The sequence below is a fragment of the Gymnoscopelus microlampas genome (assembly GCF_963454915.1).
Source record: "Gymnoscopelus microlampas genome assembly, chromosome: 20".
Taxonomy (NCBI): Eukaryota; Metazoa; Chordata; class Actinopteri; order Myctophiformes; family Myctophidae; genus Gymnoscopelus; species Gymnoscopelus microlampas.
In genome coordinates, this window is record NC_139957.1 from 33665318 (window position 1) to 33685782 (window position 20465).

At 42.0% G+C, this 20465-nt stretch overlaps 1 protein-coding gene across 1 annotated transcript in view; it reads left to right on the forward strand.

The window, feature by feature from the left end:
• Window positions 1-20465, forward strand: part of LOC311036625 (ryanodine receptor 3) — a gene marked incomplete at its 5' end in the record, with an annotated part of 257158 nt that overhangs the window by 51296 nt on the left and 185397 nt on the right. Inside the window, 4 exons of the mRNA XM_084045450.1 lie at window positions 2638-2742; window positions 4131-4151; window positions 19370-19444; window positions 20202-20280. Of these exons, the coding sequence (XP_083901576.1) occupies window positions 2638-2742; window positions 4131-4151; window positions 19370-19444; window positions 20202-20280 (280 nt within the window). The remainder of the gene's footprint in view (window positions 1-2637; window positions 2743-4130; window positions 4152-19369; window positions 19445-20201; window positions 20281-20465) is intronic.

Below are 20465 nucleotides of genomic sequence, written 5' to 3' on the forward strand. Positions count from 1 at the left end.
TTAGCTGGGGACCCTTTGGATCCCCCTCAAGGACCCCTGGGGGTCCCCGGACCGCACTTTAACTCATTAAGACCTGGAACGCTTCTGTGTCATTTTTTGATTTGAGCTAAAAAAGCATTATTTTGCACTTTGGCTATTCAAAAATAGCAGATCTACAAGCTCATAGCCGCACTATGAGCTTGTAGATCTGCTATTTTTGAAAAATCGTGAAAATGTGTGCAAATCTTTTGAATATATCTATTATTTTAAAGCGAACATTTTTAACTCAAATCTTTGCTTCTGAGGGTCCCTGGAACAACATATTTTGAGATGGGGGGGTCCGTGGCCAAATACAAATCTTCTTGGGGGTCCTTGACAGGAAAACGTTTGAGCACCACTGACAGAAAACTGTTGGGATTTAGAAGACATTTGTAGAAATCGGCTTCAGGTCTTAATGGGTTTAGATTAGAACCACTGCTATAAAAACGTTAGTTTTAATCATGTTAATAGTGTTAGTTTTTTTTTTAATGGAAGTAATGTGATAATGAACCAGTCAGGAAACACGTGGCCGTCTAATCAGAATATCTTACGTATGTAATATTGTAGTTGATTGCAGCAGTTGTGTTGACTAGAGGCAGCTGTTCTAACAACAGCAATCAGTTAAGGGATCATTCTGAAGGGGTGAAAGACGCCAGATGTGAAAGTATACAGGCGGTATACGGTCTGGTACTGGGTGCCGGTACACAGGCTTAGAAGCAGTGGTGGAAAGTAACTAAGTACGTGTACTCAAGTACTGTACTTCAGTACAATTATGAGGTATTTTTTGCTTTAGTGGAGTATTTCCAATTCTCAATACTTTTACTTCTGCTCCACTACATCTCAGAGGCAAATATTACACTTTTACTCGGAAAACTTTAGTTACTAGTTACTTTGTAGATCGTGATTATTATTACAAAACATACAGTAACCACTTCTGCCCTATAAACATTTCGGCCATTTGAAAATAGCCGATCTACAAGCTCACAATACTGTACGTCGCATCGCGACGCATTGTGAGCTTGCAGATCTGCTATTTTCAAAAGATCTTTTATACATTTGAAAACTTGAAATGGGACATCCTGCATGATGAGTAACTTTTACTTTTGGTACTTTAAGTGCATTTCGATGCCAATACTTTTGTACTTTTACCCAAGTCAATTCTGAGCACCAGACTTTTATACTTGTAACGGAGTATTTTCTACATTGTGGCATCGATACTTTTTTACGTATAAGTAAAGAAATGTGAGTACTTTTCCCACCACGGCTTAGAAGTATACCGGGAAGAGGAGACACCAGCTGCCTGCCTGAAACCCATATACAACCCAATGTACAATGACGGAAACACAGCTGGCGGCGTAGGCGTAAAGTACCTGTCTATCATAGGGGTCCATACTCCATAAGGTTTCCAATCCACTGCGGTCCATCTGGCTAGAGGAGCGTCTCTCTCTACACAAACACAATTGGCCTCCGTGTGGCTGAGGGAAAACGCCGCTATGCTTACAGTGGCGGGAAAAGTACTCAAGTGTTTTACTTAAGTATAAAAGTATCAATACTGTAATTTACTGACATTTTATGTCGATGTAGATCGGCTAGTTGAACTATTTGAAAATGTTATAGTAAAAAATGGCAAAGAGGTGTAGGGATAAAGGGGTAAGACACCGGCGAAAATAGGGCCCTTGTTACAGTATACTAGCCAAATTTAAACTACTAGAGGTCCGGGCGGCCTACGGCCGCCCGAAACCCCCAGCCGCGCACGGGGCCCAGCGTGGGCGCGTGTATATATGGGATGAACATTTGGGAAAAAAAAAAGAAAAAAAAAAAGTTGTAATGTAAAAGTAAAAAAATTGAGAAAAAAATTGGGAAGAAATAATATTTTTTATGTTTCAGGGGGTCCGCGGACCCCCTGGTGGTCCGCGCCAAAGTCGTCGGATGAAAATCTCCAAACGGTAAAAAAAAAAAAAAAAAAAAAATATCAAAAAAAAAAATCATGCAGGTTCTTGCTTGTTTCTGGCGTGGCATCCCAACCTGGCATCCCAATGCCGGCGATGTGTACTTCCGGGTTGCATAATGATGACATCACTGTCGAATCCTTTGCTGTCATGAACCTAGCCTGGTGTGTTGACCAGTAATGATGACATCACTGGCTAATCCTTTGGTGTCATGAACCTAGCCTGGTGTGTGGAGCAGAGCAGAGCAACGTGCTCTTGTTGTTTTGGGGATTTTCAATGGCGGGCCGTCGTGTTGTGTTGGCCTCGGTGGTACGCACGGTAAGCGGTAGGAAGCTGCTTCCACTTCCGTTGTGTCCGACATTTGGTGAGTAGAATTAATTATGTTGCGAGGTGGGAACGGTGTAGTGAGGCATGGCAGGTGCCCTACGCGAAACGTAAATTCAGGCCGCCCGCCGTGGCGACAGTGTTGGCGACATGTGGTGTGACGGTGTTGTGTTTAGTCGATAACAGAGCTGTGGGGTGTGGACACCGAGGGCACGGAAGTTGCTCGCCATTTATATAGTTAGATGATAAAACACTGACAGTATATACAGTGTGTGGGTGTGATTTGTGAGCTAAATCCATCTGTATCTCAACTCTAAATGACTGTATTACTTTTTTGTTCTTCCAGTACGTACCTCCAGACCTGTGCATCTGTAACTTTGTGCTGGAACAGTCTCTGTCGGTGCGGGCTCTGCAGGAGATGCTGGCTAAGAGCGGGCACAACAGTGAGGGGGTAAGTGGAAGTGAAAACACACACACACACACACGCACGCACACGCACACTACAAAGCAAAGAGACTGGAGACCGCGAGAACGAGACAGAGCTTGCATGATGTGCGAGAGAGAGAGAGACAGATCTTCATAGTATACGGCGTGTCATTCCGACATATCGTTGTTGCTGTCGGGCAGAAACCTTGTATCTCCATTATAGTTGGACTTTTTACGTTGAGTTTTTTCATGAATTAATGCCCCACTATATGTCGTAGAAGAGTGTCGCACAACGTGAAAATAGATATGTTTTGAAGTAAAAGTGGTTAAGGGTCAGGGTTAGGTCTGTGGATTTTATAAACATTTAAAACATTTAACCAAGGAAATGTATGAACAGCTTGTGACTAAAGAACACAGATTCTTTTGTCCCGTCTACAGAAAAAGGGATGGTTTTGGACATGGAAGGTTTCCGCCCGACGACACAGACGATATACATGTACGCCATCCTATTCATCTGAGAGGTCCAGAGGGCCAAAGATAGGAGGGCTGTAAAACTGTTTATAGGCCGGTTTGACATGAACGTTTAAACTTGTTTAGTCCCTGTAAAGAGATTAATGACTGAATCAGGCCCATTACTATGGCTCCGGGTCTCTAGCTATACAGCGAGGTCTGGACCTCATGAATATTAACGTGGATGAAGGGAATGAATGCCCAGGCATTAATGCAGCTTTTCTTAAGTAAGTGCCCCCCCCCCCAACTCCTTTGGACATTTGATTGAGGCTTAGAAGTAAACTTTATGAGTCAGCCCCATCATTTCTCTCTCCAGAAAAATCACTAGAATGTTATGAAAGGAAAAGAGGGAAGCTTGACCCGCAATGAGGCAATTCCCCACACAGTAGCAGTGGGCCCTTTAGGCTTCTCTTTGCAGTTGTAGGCCATTTTAATCCATTAAGAGCGGGGAAACGCATCCGTGTAACCATTTTAACCACTTTGGGCTGTTCAAAAATAGCAGATCTACAAGCTCGTAGCGCGGCACTCAGTGCCGCGCTATGAGCTTGTATATCTTCTATTTTTGAACAGCCCAAAGTATAAGACAATGGTGCAAATTGGTTAAAATCTAAAATGACAAATGCTTTCTCTGTCTTAATGGGTTATAAGTCTTAATATGATGACAGAAGTTGTATTATTGACTAATGCAGCGTATCTAATGACAAAACACTGGGATGGGTTTTCAGAGCATAGCGGGTTTTTCTCATTTAACTGTTATCTCTTGCTCTACACGGCTGTTTTTAATTGTCTCTACGTCATATTGCAAAGTGTGTCGTTTTGCTTTCCCATATAGCTGTGACACGGACGTCTAATCCTTCTATTTTCTGTGAAACGATTTCCATTTTCCAATTTTCCTCATGTTAGACGCGTCTCCCGGACGGAAGGGTATGTTCTTATCCCATTCACTCCCCATTATCCGCACCCTCCCAGCCTTTAAGAATGCATGGCAACCAGTGGTGGAAAGTAACTAAGTACATTTACTCAAGTACTGTACTTAAGTACAATTTTGAGGTATTTCTTTTTTACTTTACTGGAGTATTTCCGGTTTGCAGTACTTTTACATCTACTCCACTACATCTCAGAGGCAAATATTGTGCTTTTACTCCACTACAATTATTTGAAAACTGTAGTTACTATAGTTACTTTGCAGATATAAATGATTATATTATACAACATACATTAACCGCTTTAGCCCTGTTTTATACCTAGGCTATTTGAAAATAGCAGATCTACAAGCTCAAAACGCGTCGCATCGCGACGCGTTGTGAGCTTTTAGATCTGCTATTTTCAAACATTTTAGTACTTTTACCTTTGGTACTTTAAGTACATTTTGATACCAATACTTTTGTACTTTTACTCAAGTCAATGTTTTAATTCCGGACTTTTACTTGTAACAAGAGTAATTCTACATTGCAGTATCGATACTTTTACTTAAGTAAAGCATTTGAGTACTTTTTCCACCACTGATGGCAACAGCTGTTAGACGTACAGTAGTCGCTCACAACAGAGCGCCGAAGTCTGACGTCACTGCCACTAGAGGGCGCTTGTTCCACTGGTTCGTGGCTTTATTTTTTGTGTTGAAATCCCCATTTGGGAATCTTAGATCACGTCATAGTGTATAAGAACTGTGTTCCAAACATAAACACACCACCCTGGCCTTTCTGTCAGGGGGGGGGGGGGGGGGCTCTGCATCGTTTAGGATATTCATTCATATTTGATACGGCCTGTTTCTGGCGAAAATGGAATTAATTCTGCCTTAAAAGTCTTAAAGGACAACTTTGTGTTTTTTTTTACAACCAAGGTTTATGTTTTAGATTGTGATTAAAGTAAATAAAAGATGAGCGTTAAAGGTAGGGTGAGTGATTTTCTTTGGTTAAAATAAGTGTTAAATAGCTCTATATTCTGATAGTACTCATTGCTATAGAGTGTTTGTTCAGTAAAAGGAGTCTCCTTGTCTCTCCAGCTCTTTATAAAACAGAAAATGCATTTTCGTTTCAGTTTCATTTCAGATTTTATCCAATCAGGATAGAGAACTCAATCAGGATATAGATTAAACAATTGAAATTGGAAGTGATGACACTAAGAAATGAGCAGGCAAAATTGGAACTGGAACACTATAAAAATGAAGCTTAAAAATGGGTACTTTCTCCTGATTGGCTGAGATTTTGACACCTACCGGAAAATGTATTTTCTGTTTATTAAAGAGCTGGAGAGACGGGGAGACTCCTGTTACTGAACAAACACTCTATAGCAATGAGTACTATCAGAATATAGTGCTTTAACCTTTTAACAAAATACTTTTTGTTTTAACCCAAAAATATCACTTACCCTACCTTTAACATTTTTTTATTTACTGCTTTCTATAGTTTTAGCAATTTTCGCCATCGTTTTTACAGTGGGCGGGCGCATTCTGTCCGGTGGCTAAATATGTCATTTTTTTTACACAGTAACCAGGCGTTTTCTTTATTATTATTTACAGTAGCTCTTCTAGCCCCCAATAACTCACATCTGGCCATCAAAGACCACAGGACCTTTTTTATTGTGTAAAAAAAGACATATTTAGCCACCGGACAGAATGCCCCCGCCCACTGTAAAAAAAAAGATCGCGAAAATTGCTAAAAAAGCAGTAAATGAAAAAGAATAACACTCATCTTTTATTTACTTTAATTACAAGCTAAAATATAAACCCTGGGTGTAAAAAAACAAAGTTGTCCTTTAAGAACTACTACTTCTGGGTCTGAAATCACTGTCCCTACAGCAGCCGCGTTCATGGGAAATGTACTCTTTGGGTTGTTTGACTCGTTTCTAGTGTTTATATTGTGTTACTCTTTGGGTAAATGTGTACATTTACACCTTCAGTCGATGCTTCATATCCATATGAATAAAATCGCCAGGGTGGTGTGTTTATGTGTGGAACACAGTTCTTACATGAGGCGATTTAAGATTCCCCAATGAGGATATCAACACAAAAAGTAAAGCCACAAACCAGAGGAACGGCGCCCTCTACCGGCAGTGACGTCAGGACTTCGGTGCTCTATGGCACTCGCCTCCTTCAGTTAAAGGCCTCTACTCTGCTACACACAGTAGAGTATAAAAATGCACCCTTTATGGTCCATTTTTACGCTTTTTAGAGTTGAATTAACACCGAATTTCACCGAGTTAACCCAGAATGCTCACTCAAACTGTCTCTTGTTTCAGGGGTTTTACCATAGCGTTTGCACTAACTGACACAAACGAAAAGCCACCGCAGGGCAGTGTTACTTTTGTTGACTAAGCCCAAGACTAAAAGACTAATAACTTTGATATTTAGTCGACTAAGACTAGAATTAAGACTAAACAATTTCAGAGGACTAAAATAGGACTAAAACTAAATGATGTGTGATTCAGAAGACTAAGACTAAATCAGAAGATTTGAGTTAAAAATGTTCGCTTTAAAATAATATAAATATATTAAGTTGCACGCATTTTCTCAATTTTTCAAAAATAGCAGATCTACACGCTATGAGCTTGTATATCTGCTATTTTTGAATAGCGAAAGTGTAAAATAATGCTTTTTTAGCTCAAATCAAAAAGTGACACAATTTGGTATTTAGCCCATTTAGACCTGAGGCCCATTCTAAAAACACCTTCTAAATCCTGACCTAAGTTTTCTGAAAAACATCAGATATTATTCAAAAATTACAAAAAATGTATGTTGCTATATTCTGTACAGAGCAACAAGAACCCCAAAAGGGGTTCCTGTCCTGAAAGGTATAGTTACAAATAGGGGTTCCCGCCCACAATGGGTTAGGTACCAAGCAGGCTCAATTTTGTTGACCAAGACTAAAATAATTTGATACTTAGTCGACCAAGACTATACTTAAGACTAAACAATTTCAGATGACTAAAATAGGACTGAAACTAAATGGAGTGTGATTCAAAAGACAAAGACTAAATCAGAATTTGCTGTCAAAATTAACACTGCCACCGTGGGCTTTCACAAACAAAGTTGACCAGTCGACTAGTATAACCATTGGTCGACCTTGTTGGTACTAGTCAAATAGTTGATAATTTTTGTTGTTTTTTAAGTTTTTTTTGTTGCATTGTTTTAATGCCATTACTATTGTTATTATCCTCCTGCCTTTATTTCTTATCAAAAAGGGGGTCAAAAGTATTGTTGGGCAATAACCCCCTTTTGAAGATCCTTGGAGACACTGCTGTGCTGCTGTGCCAGAAGCGCTTCCCTTAGAACGGCATAAAAATAAAGGCAGGAGGATAATAATAATAGTAATAGCATTAAAACAATGGTAATTTCGACTAGTCGACTACCACTGGGTCAAATTAGTCGACCAGTAAAAATCTCTATTCGTGAAAGCCCTACCATGACCCCATGTTACGCCAAGACCAGAGCTTATAACGTTGTTGAACAGAGCGATGACGGCGTTATGGATTTACTGTGCAGGGTGAGTGAACAGACTGTGTCAGAGAGCGCTCGCTCACCGACCTGACAAATAGAGACAAATGGAGATCAGTACAGCCTTTTCCATTAAGGGTCCCCCACGTATACTGTAACACAACGATTGCCCCCCCCCCCCCCCTCAATGCAACACTGACGCTTGGATTAGCGTCAGACTAACCCAGGACGTGTCCTAAGGGGGGGATGCAGATGGATGTGGCGGTTGCGGCATCATTTGTTGGGTCGTGCAGCACGGCCCCCATCCTTAACCCATTGAGACCCGGTGAGAGCATCTGTGTGTCATTTTTAGATGTATTTGGCTGTTTCGAAAATGTGCGCAAATCTGTGAATATATATATTTTTGTACATTTGTAACTTAAATCTTTGCTTCTGGGGGATTCTACAAAGTGTCTTCTAAATCCTAACAGTTAAAAAAATACGTTTTCATGTCAAGGACCCCCCAAATTATATGTATTCGGCCACGGACCCCCATCTCAAAATTTGTCGTTCCAGGGATCCCCTAGAAGCAAAGATTTGAGTAAAGAAATTCGCTTTAAAAAAATATATATATATTTTCAAAGATTTGCACAAATCTTCACGATTTCAATTTTTTTTTTGCCAAAGTATAAAATAATAGTTAAAGTGGTTACACAGATGCGTTCCCCGGTCATAATGGATTAAGATAAGCGCTCGTTTGTCACACTATCTTGTTCTTGTTCATAACGGCTGGGATGCTGGGAGACCCACGCAAATAGATCAGTATAAAGGGAGGCTTATAGGGGGGTTACTCCCGTGCTGAAGTCTCTAGACATTAATGGAGATCAGGGACATTATTTACCATCATATATTTCCTAAAGCATGATTTAGTCCAAAAAAAAAGCCCTTTGCGCACTCATAGTGTTGACAGTCTTTTCAGCGATGGGGCGAGCTACAGTACTCCCTTTTCATGCCAAACTGCTAATGACGGTGAGAATTTCCATAAATCCACGAGCTGTCGAGCCTCTCTTATTCATCGACTTTGACTTGTCAGATAAATGGACTCGTCGTGGCCACACTGGACTCCCGGTGCAGTCGGAAATAACTAAATCAAGCCCCCATTGGTTCCGCCAGGGCGCCGTGGCGAGACTGTACGACGCTCGCTTGGCAAAGGGATTATGATGATGAGAAGCTGCAGAGGCAGGCAGGTTGCTCAAGATATCAAACGCTAAATTAACGCTGAAGAAGACATTTTTTTAAATGCTTGTCCATTCACACAACTCTTGCATCAGCACCATTTTGGGACGTAACCCCACTTGGGAAAGAAAAAAAAAAGAAAATCATTAAATGCTTCAATCTACTTAATGCAAAGCTTAATGTTGTAAATGTCTTAGCATAATGTAAGCTTTATATACCGTTTCTTGGCAAACCCAATAACCCGAGGTTTGCCAAGAAACGGTATAGCCAAAAATAATGAAGGCTTTTTTTTTTTACCCGTCAAGACCCGGGAACGCATCCGTGTCACTTTAGATTTCTTCAGCTATTCAAAAATAGTAGATATACAAGCTCATAGAGGTTGTAGATCTGTTATTTTTTTGGAAAAGAAAAAATCGTGAAAATGTGTGCATATCGAATCTAATCTTTTTTTTTTTTAACTCAAATCTTTGCTTCTGGGGGTACACCGTAGCGTGGCACTCGGAGCTTGTAGATCTGCTATTTTTGAATAGGCCAAATTATAAAATAATGGTTATAGCAAAAAAATCTAACATGACACCAGTATGTGTTCCCGGATCGAATGGGTTCAACATGGATTTCTGGAGATTGAGTGCCTTGGAGTGTTTTGGTGGTGCAAACATGTAGCTGGGGGGGGGGGGGGGGGTGATTTGTATTACCAGTACGGATATTGTTTTATCCCTGCTTAAGTAACACAGAATGTATGTTAACTGCATTAATCCTGCCTATGTCTATATTTTGGGGTAACTTGTCGCGATGTCTCAAATTGTAAAAAAATCCATTCTAAAAAAATCGGCATATCAGCATAATCTACATAGCTCACAAACGTCGCATTGCGATGCATTGTGAGCTTGTAGCTCGCTTATTTTCACTATTTGTCGTATGTTAAGGCAGGTACACACTGCAGGATATCTGGTCCGAATATGCTGTCGGGGACCTTTTTTTGGCGCTCGCCGACAAAACCTCCCGATCTGACGCAGATCGGGACCCAACATTGGGTGAAAAGCTCTGCGAGAGGATGCTGCGGCCGCGATAATTACGCTCGGCGATGGCTTCCCGACCGTTTTCAAATATCTATCAGGTTAGATATTCGTCTCTGTCGCAGACTGGACATAAGAAAATATCATACAGTATGAAAGGAGCTGAGACCACTTTGCGAGCAGATCCGTGATCCGTCCCACAGCCAATGAGAGCTCATTACAGCCACCGTGGCTGTAGGGGAGTTTCGCTGGATCTCACCACAACAAACAGTCCTTACCGCAATATTAGTATATTACCGTCCATTAATGAAGTTAAACATTATAAAACAAAATGAGAGAGTGAGCAAGCGTGCTCGAGGGGGGGCTGTGTTTATAGGAGAGAAATTGCATAGAGAGAGAGAGAGAGAGAGAGAGAGAGACTGAGAGAGCGAGCTGCAAGTGTCTGTCTCTGTGTCGCTGTAGACAGGGTTGCCAGATTTTGCGAGAGAAATAAGCAACCAGGTTTGTGAAAACAAGCCCAACAAAAGAGTAGACTATGAGCACTTTAAACCTATATACAAATACATTGGATATTTGAAAATAGGCGATCTACAGTAGAAGCTCACGTTGTAGATCGGCTATTTTCAAAGAAGAAAATCTTGAAAAAAATCCACACAGATCTTGTATGGGGGTTTATGGCACAACATATTTTCAGAAGGGGGGGGTCTGTGGACAAATATTAATTTGGGGTCCTTGCCGTGAAAATGTTTGAGAACAACCGGTTCAAACAACATTAGGAAACAAGGCCAAATAGCAACTACACGTTCAAGCAACTTTACAGAAAAAACAAGCCCAAAGTCGCTTATAATAAGCATTTGAGTACTTTTTTACCACCACTGCAAAAAAAAAAAACACCTCACAATGAGCAAGTCAAGACAGCATTTACTTTTTTCTTTCCGCCAATAACGTAAAGGGTTATTGTGAGTCTTAAATGCATCTTATAATCCTTCCTTTAACATGTCGTATACCTGACAATGAGCCACGATAGCGGCTCTGAAGAGGCCGGTTTTAAAGTCACAGAGGAGCCATTTTAAACCGTGTGACTTCAGTGCATTCTCCTCTCTCACGTTTATCTGTTTTCAATACCCGCTGCCTATTCATCATTCCTCGTCTCCACGCCTGAAATGTCACTGGAGGAAAGCGTTGTTAGTTAAAGGGGAAATGGAGGTTGACCATGTCTCGGCCGAAGCTCTGTAATCAATATGCCTTTGAACAGATGAGCTTATCAGAGAGAGAGAGAGAGAGAGAGAGAGAGAGAGAGAGAGAGAGAGAGAGAGAGAGAGAGAGAGAGAGAGAGAGAGAGAGAGAGAGAGAGAGAGAGAGAGAGAGAGAGAGAGAGAGAGAGAGAGAGAGAGAGAGAGAGAGAGAGAGAGAGAGAGAGAGAGAGAGAGAGAGAGAGAGAGAGAGAGAGAGAGAGAGAGATATGTATATGTATGTGTCTGTATGTTTATGTGTCAGTCACATTGCAGATTAAGTGCATGTAATCAGTAAACTCATTTATGTGGTTCAAATGAAGCAACATGACTAAAATATTCCTAGTACACAGACTGGAACTCATACAGGCTGCTGGAATGCAGAATTCATATTTTGTTATTGAATGAATGTTAATAAGCATGGTCCTAATGCCAGCTCAGCATCACAAAGCTACATTATAATTTCCCCTACTGTCAGAGGAGTCATTCATTCACACACACACAGATAGTGTGTCTTTATCACAATATGCCCAAATTTAGATTACTGATGTCATATTACTGACAAAATTCATATAGATATTGCTAAAATGGCCATTCAGGTTGAGTAACGTCATTAGCTATTCCATATAATGATGTCATCACGCAATGATATCACAACATCGTTATTAGATCAGATGTTATTGTCCTTTTAAATGTCGTTATTGTACTTTCCAACACAACACCATTCAGGAACTTTTAGCAATAAATAGCCCTACCTTCTAACAACCTCTTCTGTAAATTAGTTGCACTGATTCACAAAGTGGTACAGGTGTGTGAAATGTTTCAATGGACGATACATCTGAAAGGAGGACATAAGGATTACTACCCAGTTGCTGTGGTAGTCGGACACAAGCTGTACTCATTTGGAGGATACGTTGACGAGAACAACAGTGATCAGATTGAAGTCAACATCTTCAACACAGTGTCCCTACGCTGGAGGAAGTTGCCCCCATGGACAAATGGAAGAGGAGAACATCACCTTGAGGTTCCCTGCGTGCGCAGGTACCACACAGCTGTTCTGGTAGAAGATATTGTCTACATCTGGGGGGGATTTCCTTACTGTAACGTGCTTTATTCATTTGATGTTGATAACCACAGATGGTCCAAACCCAATATCGCTGGTACTGTTCCAGAAGAGAGGTACGACCACTCAGCCTGTGTCTTGAGGAAGGTCATGTATATTCATGGAGGAATAACCGAGACTGGATGCACTAATGACATGCACAAGTTGGACACCACTACAATGGTCTGGTCTTTAATTAACACCAGAGGAACTCCGCCACCTGTTACCTGGTATCACTCTGCCACCATCATCGGGACAAAGATGTTTGTAGTTGGGGGGCATAGGGACACCAACATCAGAATGTTTGACACAGAGACCAACTGCTGGCTGAGAATGGCTTCTGCACAGCTTTTTCCAGAAGGACGCCAGGGTCATTCAGCCTTTGCCTACAATGGAGAGCTGTACATATTTGCCAGCTACAAACGACAGTATGATGATCTGTGGAAATTCAATCCACAGACCTTCTCATGGAAGAAGGTTGACCCCAAAGGAAAAGCCCTGTGTGGTTATGTATCTCGGATGGGTTGTTGCATGGTGGGAGATCTCATCATCCTCTTTGGAGGATGCAACCCACCTGATAACCTGTATATCTTAGATTTAAGTCCTAATTTGAAGATGTTATGCAAGCTGGCAGTTATTCAGTATGGTCTGAAGCAGTCGGAACTCACACATGACATCAGGTGGGAACTGGCTGTCATGACTTCCAACAATAACTGAAAACATAACAGCCCTATAAAAAGAGAAACAAACTGTGATCCCACTGTAAATAAATAAACAAATACATAAATAAATGGATGATGTGGGAATTCTCTGCTGGAACTGTTACCTCCATGACCCTCTGGATAAGTGGATGAACATGGATGGATGGATGGATTCACCACATTAAGACTAGAGAGAGAGACAGACAGACAGACAGACAGAAAAAAAATCATCTACACATCTGCTGGGTGGAAGAAGAAGAGTAATTTCCCCTGCCCTGGGGACCAGAAAGTAGTCATTTTCCATTCCATCTACACCATTGGTTCATACCAATGAAAGTACTTTTCCTTTTGGTACTTTAACTCTCTCAGTGCCAATGAAATGAAGAAATATGTTCATACTGTGCCAGCAATGTTAAAAAAAAAGTGCTTAGGAAGCGAGATACAGCCTTTTTCAGTTATAAGTTAAACAAGTGGATGGAGCTGCAAATCTTCAGATAATGATATATTGGGTTCTGGAAAAAAAATCACACCCTGTGTGAAGGAAGCGGTGCCTTTGGGGCGGGCCTTAACTCATTTCAGTTCGTCCCTATTGGTGGTCTGAGTCCACTTACCAAATTTGTACTTGGTAGCATGCTGCAAACTGGAATGATGGTTGTTTAAAGCCCAGCCAATGGGCAGACAGAGGGGGCAGGGCTTAAGTAATGACAGTTAGTCCCTATTGCTGCCTTTAGTCCATGTACAAAATTTGTACTCCATAGCATGCTGCGAACTTCAGTTATGGCTGTTTGAAGGCCAGCCAATGGGAAGACAGAGGGGGCGGGGCTTCAGCAATTCATGCTGGTCCCTATTGGTGGTCTAAGTCCACATACCAAATGTGGACTTGGTGCCATGCTGCAAACTGGAGTTATAGCTGTTTAAAATCCCGTGCTCATCCCGTGCTCATACGGGCGCTGGGGGTCCCTGGACCCCTCTTTGATAACTTCATCAATTCATGCTCGTCCCTATTGGTGGTCTAAGTCCACATACCAAATTTGGACTTGGTGGCATGCTGCACACTGAAGTTATAGCTGTTTGCTTCTTTGCCGTGCTCATCCGGACACACGGACGGACGGACGGCGCTGGGGGTCCCTGGACCCCTCTTTGATAACTTCATCAATTCATGCTCGTCCCTATTGGTGGTCTAAGTCCACATACCAAATTTGGACTTGGTGGCATGCTGCACACTGAAGTAATAGCTGTTTGCTTCTTTGCCGTGCTCATCCGGACACACGGACATACGGACAAAGTCAAGCTTAGAGCGGTTGGCACCGCTAAAAATGAAAAAAAAAAAAAGACTCGGGTTAACTCGTTCTGGCACTGAGGGCATTCAGAAAACACTCGGGATAACTTGTGGCTTGGCACTGAGAGAGTTAAGTACATCTTGATACCAATACTTTTGTACTTTTACTCAAGTAACATTTTGAACACCAGGCCTTTTACTTGTAACAGAGTATTTCTACATTGCACTATTGATACTTTTTTACTTACGTAAAACATTTGAGTACTTTTTCCACCACTGGTGAGCGGCCCCTATGAGTGGCACCGGCTTTGCTCCTCATGGTCTTAGTGTCCTATAGTCTATAGGCTTATGATATAAAAGGCTGCTGTTAGGCTGCACTATGCTGTTATAAATGTCCGGTCCGGTCACAGGGGTCTCTCCAGCTCTTTAGTAAACAGAATATAGCACATTTTCAGGTAGGTGACAAAATGTAAGCCAATCAGGAGAGAGCACTGAAAATTGCATTTTCTGTTTAATAAAGAGCTGGAGAGACACGGGAGACTACTTTTACTGAACAAACACAGATAGCAATGAGTACTATCAGAATATAGAGCTGTTTAACGCTTATTCTAACCAAAGTAAATCACTTACCCTACCTTTAAATTAACACTGAAGGTGTTTACTGCAGTATAATATATTGTGGCGTATATTATCGTCTTGTTGGAGATAAGGTGTAGGAGGTCCATCCAGACCAACAGGGCACTGTTCTGTGGGTATAGCAGTCCATCCAGACCAACAGGGCACTGTTCTGTGGGTATAGGAGTCCATCCAGACCAACAGGGCACTGTTCTGTGGGTATAGGAGTCCATCCAGACCAACAGGGCACTGTTCTGTGGGTATAGCAGTCCATCCAGACCAACAGGGCACTGTTCTGTGGGTATAGCAGTCCATCCAGACCAACAGGGCACTGTTCTGTGGGTATAGCAGTCCATCCAGGCCAACAGGGCACTGTTCTGTGGGTATAGCAGTCCATCCAGACCAACAGGGCACTGTTCTGTGGGTATAGCAGTCCATCCAGACCAACAGGGCACTGTTCTGTGGGTATAGGAGTCCATCCAGACCAACAGGGCACTGTTCTGTGGGTATAGCAGTCCATCCAGACCAACAGGGCACTGTTCTGTGGGTATAGGAGTCCATCCAGACCAACAGGGCACTGTTCTGTGGGTATAGGAGTCCATCCAGACCAACAGGGCACTGTTCTGTGGTGACTGCAGCTTGATGTGCCTCTGTGTGCCTCAGCCTGTATCAGCTCTACTGTCTGCTGAACACAACCGCAGCGAATCACCGGCTGGCCGGCCATTGTTGTAACAACACAAAAGAAAAACAGGGTGCATTTTGCAAGATGGAATTGCAAGCGTTTCTCTTCTTGCCTGGAGGAGCCTTCATGCATAATAAGACAATTAAGTGTTATGCAATGCAATCTCTTTTAACCCATTAAGACCGGGAACGTACTGTGTCATTTTAATATTTCTTTGGCTATTCAAAAATCGTGCAAATGTGTGCAAATCTATGAATATATATATTTTTAACTCAAATCTTTGCTTCTGGGGATTCTACAAATGTCTTCTAAGTTAAAAAAAAAAAAAATGTTCATGTCAAGGACCCCCAAAATTATATGTATTTGGCCGCGGACCCCCATGTCAAAATATGTTGTTCCAGGGACCCCCAGAAGCAAAGATTTGAGTTAAAAATGTTCGCTATAAAAATATATATATTTTTAAAGATTTTCAAAAAAATGAGCTATGAGCTTGTAGATCTGCTATTTTTGAGACACACAGATGTGTTCCCGGTCTTAAAGGGTTAAAAGCCCCATACTGTAGGTCAGAAACGGCTTATTTGATGTGACAGTCATCAGCCTTCATTAGTGTTGTGTGTAGTGTTCTGTGCTGTAGTGTTCGTTTTAGTATGTACGCCTTTATATACAGTAGTTCTCTATATTTATTGTGATCATAACCAATATAGCTGAGATATTTCTTAAAATTAAACAAAATATCACAATATTTATTTGAGCGAATACCTTTCTACTGATGTCGTGATGATATTGTGGGAGTGACGGCACAAAATATTTACACAATGAGATTCTTTTTATGAATGAATAATAGAACAGCTAGAACAGTCAGGTAAGTTCTGAACAGTCAGGTAAGTTCTGAAAATTGCATCAGTTAAAGCACAACTATGTAACTTTATGAATACAATTACATTTTGTCCAATCTGCATGGTATAGTATGTTAAAGAGGGGGTGCCGTGATCCCCCCCCCCCTTCCTAAAACATGAGCATCAGAGGCTATTATTATTATATAAGGTAGAAGAATTTTGTCATGAAAGTGTACAGTAAGTGTTAAAATTATGTTTTTATGTAGACACACCCGCTAGTTCATTAAGTATACCTGGATTTCACTTTAGCACCACCCACCTGATCCAGTCCCTCCGCCTCCTCCTAAAAGACAACCCACATGTCCTAGCCCCCCCCCCCCCCCCTTCCTCATGAAAGGACTGCCCAGTTGTTTACTAAATGGTCTAGCTCTGACAGCTGGTGCCCACAGTCTTTACAGATTGTTTGATATGGCACTGGACATCCACAACAGCAAAGCTTGGAAAGAAATAATACATAATATTTTTAGTTGGAAATAAATGGAACCAAATAGACCATATGGTCCATTTGGTTCCATTCGTACGCTCTCAGAGTTACAGATATGTAGGCGATGTAAGGGTACATTTGGTTCCTTACTATCAATCATTTTGCTCTGCGTTGTGCAAATGCATGTATTTATTTAATATTGAGAACAGAATGGATTAGTTAGATTTTTTTTCTTTGCCGACTGCAAGTTAGAGAAAGCAAGGAACTTGCCAGTATGAACTTCAAATTAAAACCTGTATTTAGTAACGATAGTACACTGCTTTCTCTTCTGATACTATTCAGTGAGGCTTATTTTGAAAAGCCACTCTCTGAGTTTACTTTGCCCCACGCACTTGCCCCTCCCCCCTCTGTTGCTACACATGCTTTTTTTCTATAATATAGAAAAAAAAGCACATATAGAAAAAAAAGCACATATTATGTGCTTTTTTTTCTTAGCCACGCCCACATCTGTTGTGGTATGATAATGAGGGGGAGGGTATGATTTTGGGGCGCTTGTATTTTGTCTCCCTGCTCTTCTATTGAGACATTTAGATGGTGTCAAAGGTCATGTCTCACCTAGACACAGGAGGATCTGACCCGAATTTTGACCTGATGTTCAAGATTCAATTTATCCCCTGAGCAAGCAGGCAGGCTCTGTTTAGCTTAATGGTAAAGATGTCAGCACTTGCGCAGGAAACCGGGTTCAAATCCGGGTTAGAAGAGGAAACTTATAGTGCAGCTTTAACTGTAATGCAGCCTTTAAAACCAGGAAGAAACGCAGTATGCAATATTATGATGTTATGATATCCAAAATCCCTGAGATGATATCTACAGTAGGGCTGTGAATGTTCTGCTATCTCACGATTCGATTCAATTCCGATTCTGGGGGCAACAATTCCTTTTTTTCAGATCTTTTCAAAACAAACGATTCTCGATTCAAAAACGTTTGAATCGAGCAGTGTGAGCTCACCCAGTTTTTCACAGCTCTCCTCCAAAAATAAATGTTACAGAACCTCTTCTACCATGTTACCTAATAAATGAGAGAGCAAACAGGAGGAGATGAAGAGAGACAGATGTGTACAATAAAATCCTCAGCATTCATTTAACCCTGAACAACTATAACCAAAAGGGCCCGCAAAGGTCCTTTTGGTCACATTTGTACACTCTGAGTAACAAATAGATAAATGAACACTAAGGATATTTGCTGTGTGTACCCTGGAGGTCATCGGAGAGAGGCACGGTTCAGATAAGTAACGTCACTCTTTCTTATCTTCTTACCGCATCCTAGAAGCTCATACGGAAGGTGAGTAATGACGCTGGGTTGCCTGTCGGACAACAGCACCAACAACAACATTTTTTTTTAACAAAACCCACCACCCAACCCGCCACAACTCAAGAGTATCAAAACACTCTTGTTCTCCCCTTTTGCATCCTTATACCAGTAGTGATATATCATTTCTACCCCCGCTTGCATCTTCGTTCCTGACCCTCCTGAGCTGTGGAACCGGGTCCTCGCTAATGTTCACGCAGCATTAGAGAGTTACAGTGGATTGCATATCATTAACCCGCATTCCGGTTTCTCCTTGGAGTGGCGGTGATGATGAGTATGATGATGATGACCACGTATTGTATTCATTCATAGATACAGGAGCAAGATGTCTCCCCCTGTCACTCATGACTAAAACTTGCTATACGGCTATAGTTCATTTAATGACCGTGTGGTACAAGAGAAGAGTGACACATAAGCAACTGAAAAAACAAACAAACATTCCTCCCCTCCCCCTGCTTCTGCTGCGCTACACAGTCATTCGATGAAGTATAGATTAGCTCCCAGGCTGCATGTCTTCGACGCGTGATTATGGATCCCACCTATGCTCCAGGTCAGATATAGATCCGCCTCACCTGTCTGATTGGCTCCCTGGCAGGCGTAGTTTTACTGAGGTTAGGGTTAGGGTTAAGGTTAGGTTTAGGCATAGTCTTACTGAGGTTAAGGTTAGGTTTAGGCATAGTCTTACTGAGGTTAAGGTTAGGTTTAGGCATAGTCTTACTGAGGTTAAGGTTAGGTTTAGGCATAGTCTTACTGAGGTTAAGGTTAGGTTTAGGCATAGTCTTACTGAGGTTAAGGTTAGGTTTAGGCATAGTCTTACTGAGGTTAGGGTTAAGGTTAGGTTTAGGCATAGTTGCAAAAACGAGAGTTGTCAATGACAGCGACTACTGACCAATCACAGCGGGGTTTGCCCGGAGCTGCGGTGGGATCCATAATAACGCGTCTTGGACGTGGGACAGGAGGTGAGCTTGCGGACAAAGACTCGCAGAGGTCTGTGTGTCCATGTCGGGAGGTGGTCATCATCACCGGTGGGTTCACACAGGGTGAGGTCAACGTTGAAGAGAGTCGGAGGAGCTCTGACGTTGGTGGACATCAGACGGAGACGAGACCAGCTGGGCATACTTTAGACATACTGTGTACTGTAACTGCATTTGTTGTTGTTGTTGTTGTCCGTCTATATAGGCAGCACATGGAGGTGGACACAGGACCCTTCTGTATGGACACGCCATCCTCCTGCGCCATTCCTTCAGCTCTATGGTGAGAGAGTGACGTTCGAACGACACACAACGTTCTCTCAGCATTCATTTGAATGTCAAGTCCTGTATCGCATTGGTTCTCAAAGTGGGGTGCAGGTACCCCTAGGGGTCCTTTTAAACCCCTACTTTGGCTATTAAAAAAATAGATCTACAAGCTCATAGTGCAGCACTCGTTGCCGCGCTATGAGCTTGTAGATCTGCAATTTCTTTTTTAAACGTGAAAATCTTTGAATATATATATATTTCTAAGGCGAACATTTGTAACTCAAATCTTTGCTTCTGGGGGGTCCCCGGAACAAAATATTTTGAGATGGGGGTCCGCGGCCATGTAATGTTGGGGGTCCTTGACATGAAAAGGTTTGAGAACCACTGCTGTATCGGATATCTGAGCTTCCCAGTAGAGCATGAACCTCTCTGGCATATTCTTTTTTTAAATGAATCTGCACTTTTACTGTAACTCCAGACAGTAGTTGTATAGTTGTCCTACATGTAGCCTAAAGCTCCATTCACACTTCACGGAACAACAGCGTCGCTCTCCGAAAGTATAACTGACCTACAAGCTCGCAATGTGTCGCGAGCTTGTCAGATCTGCTATCTTTTGTTGTGCGACACTATCGTGCAATGGAGCAAAAATTAGGCAACGGGCTAACTGTGCTACTCCCCCCCCAACACTGGTAGATTGAAATTCCAATGTTTGATGTATGTGTGTGTATGTTTGATGTGTGTGTGTGTATGTTTGATGTGTGTGTGGGCCACAGTATCTGACCTGTTTGAAGACATCAAGGTCACAGACGGATAAGCTGTCGTTTGATGTCGGCCTCCAGGAGGATTCAACAGGTACACCTTCATCTGTCCCTCTACATGTGTTCAGTCTCTCTCTCCCTCTCTCTCTCTCTCTCTCTCCCTCTCTCTCTCTCTCTCTCTCTCTCTCTCTCTGCCTCTCTGCCTCTCTTTCTTTCTAACTGTCTGTGTCTGTGTGTGTGTGTGTGTGTGTCTCTCTCTCTCTCTCTCTCTCTCTCTCT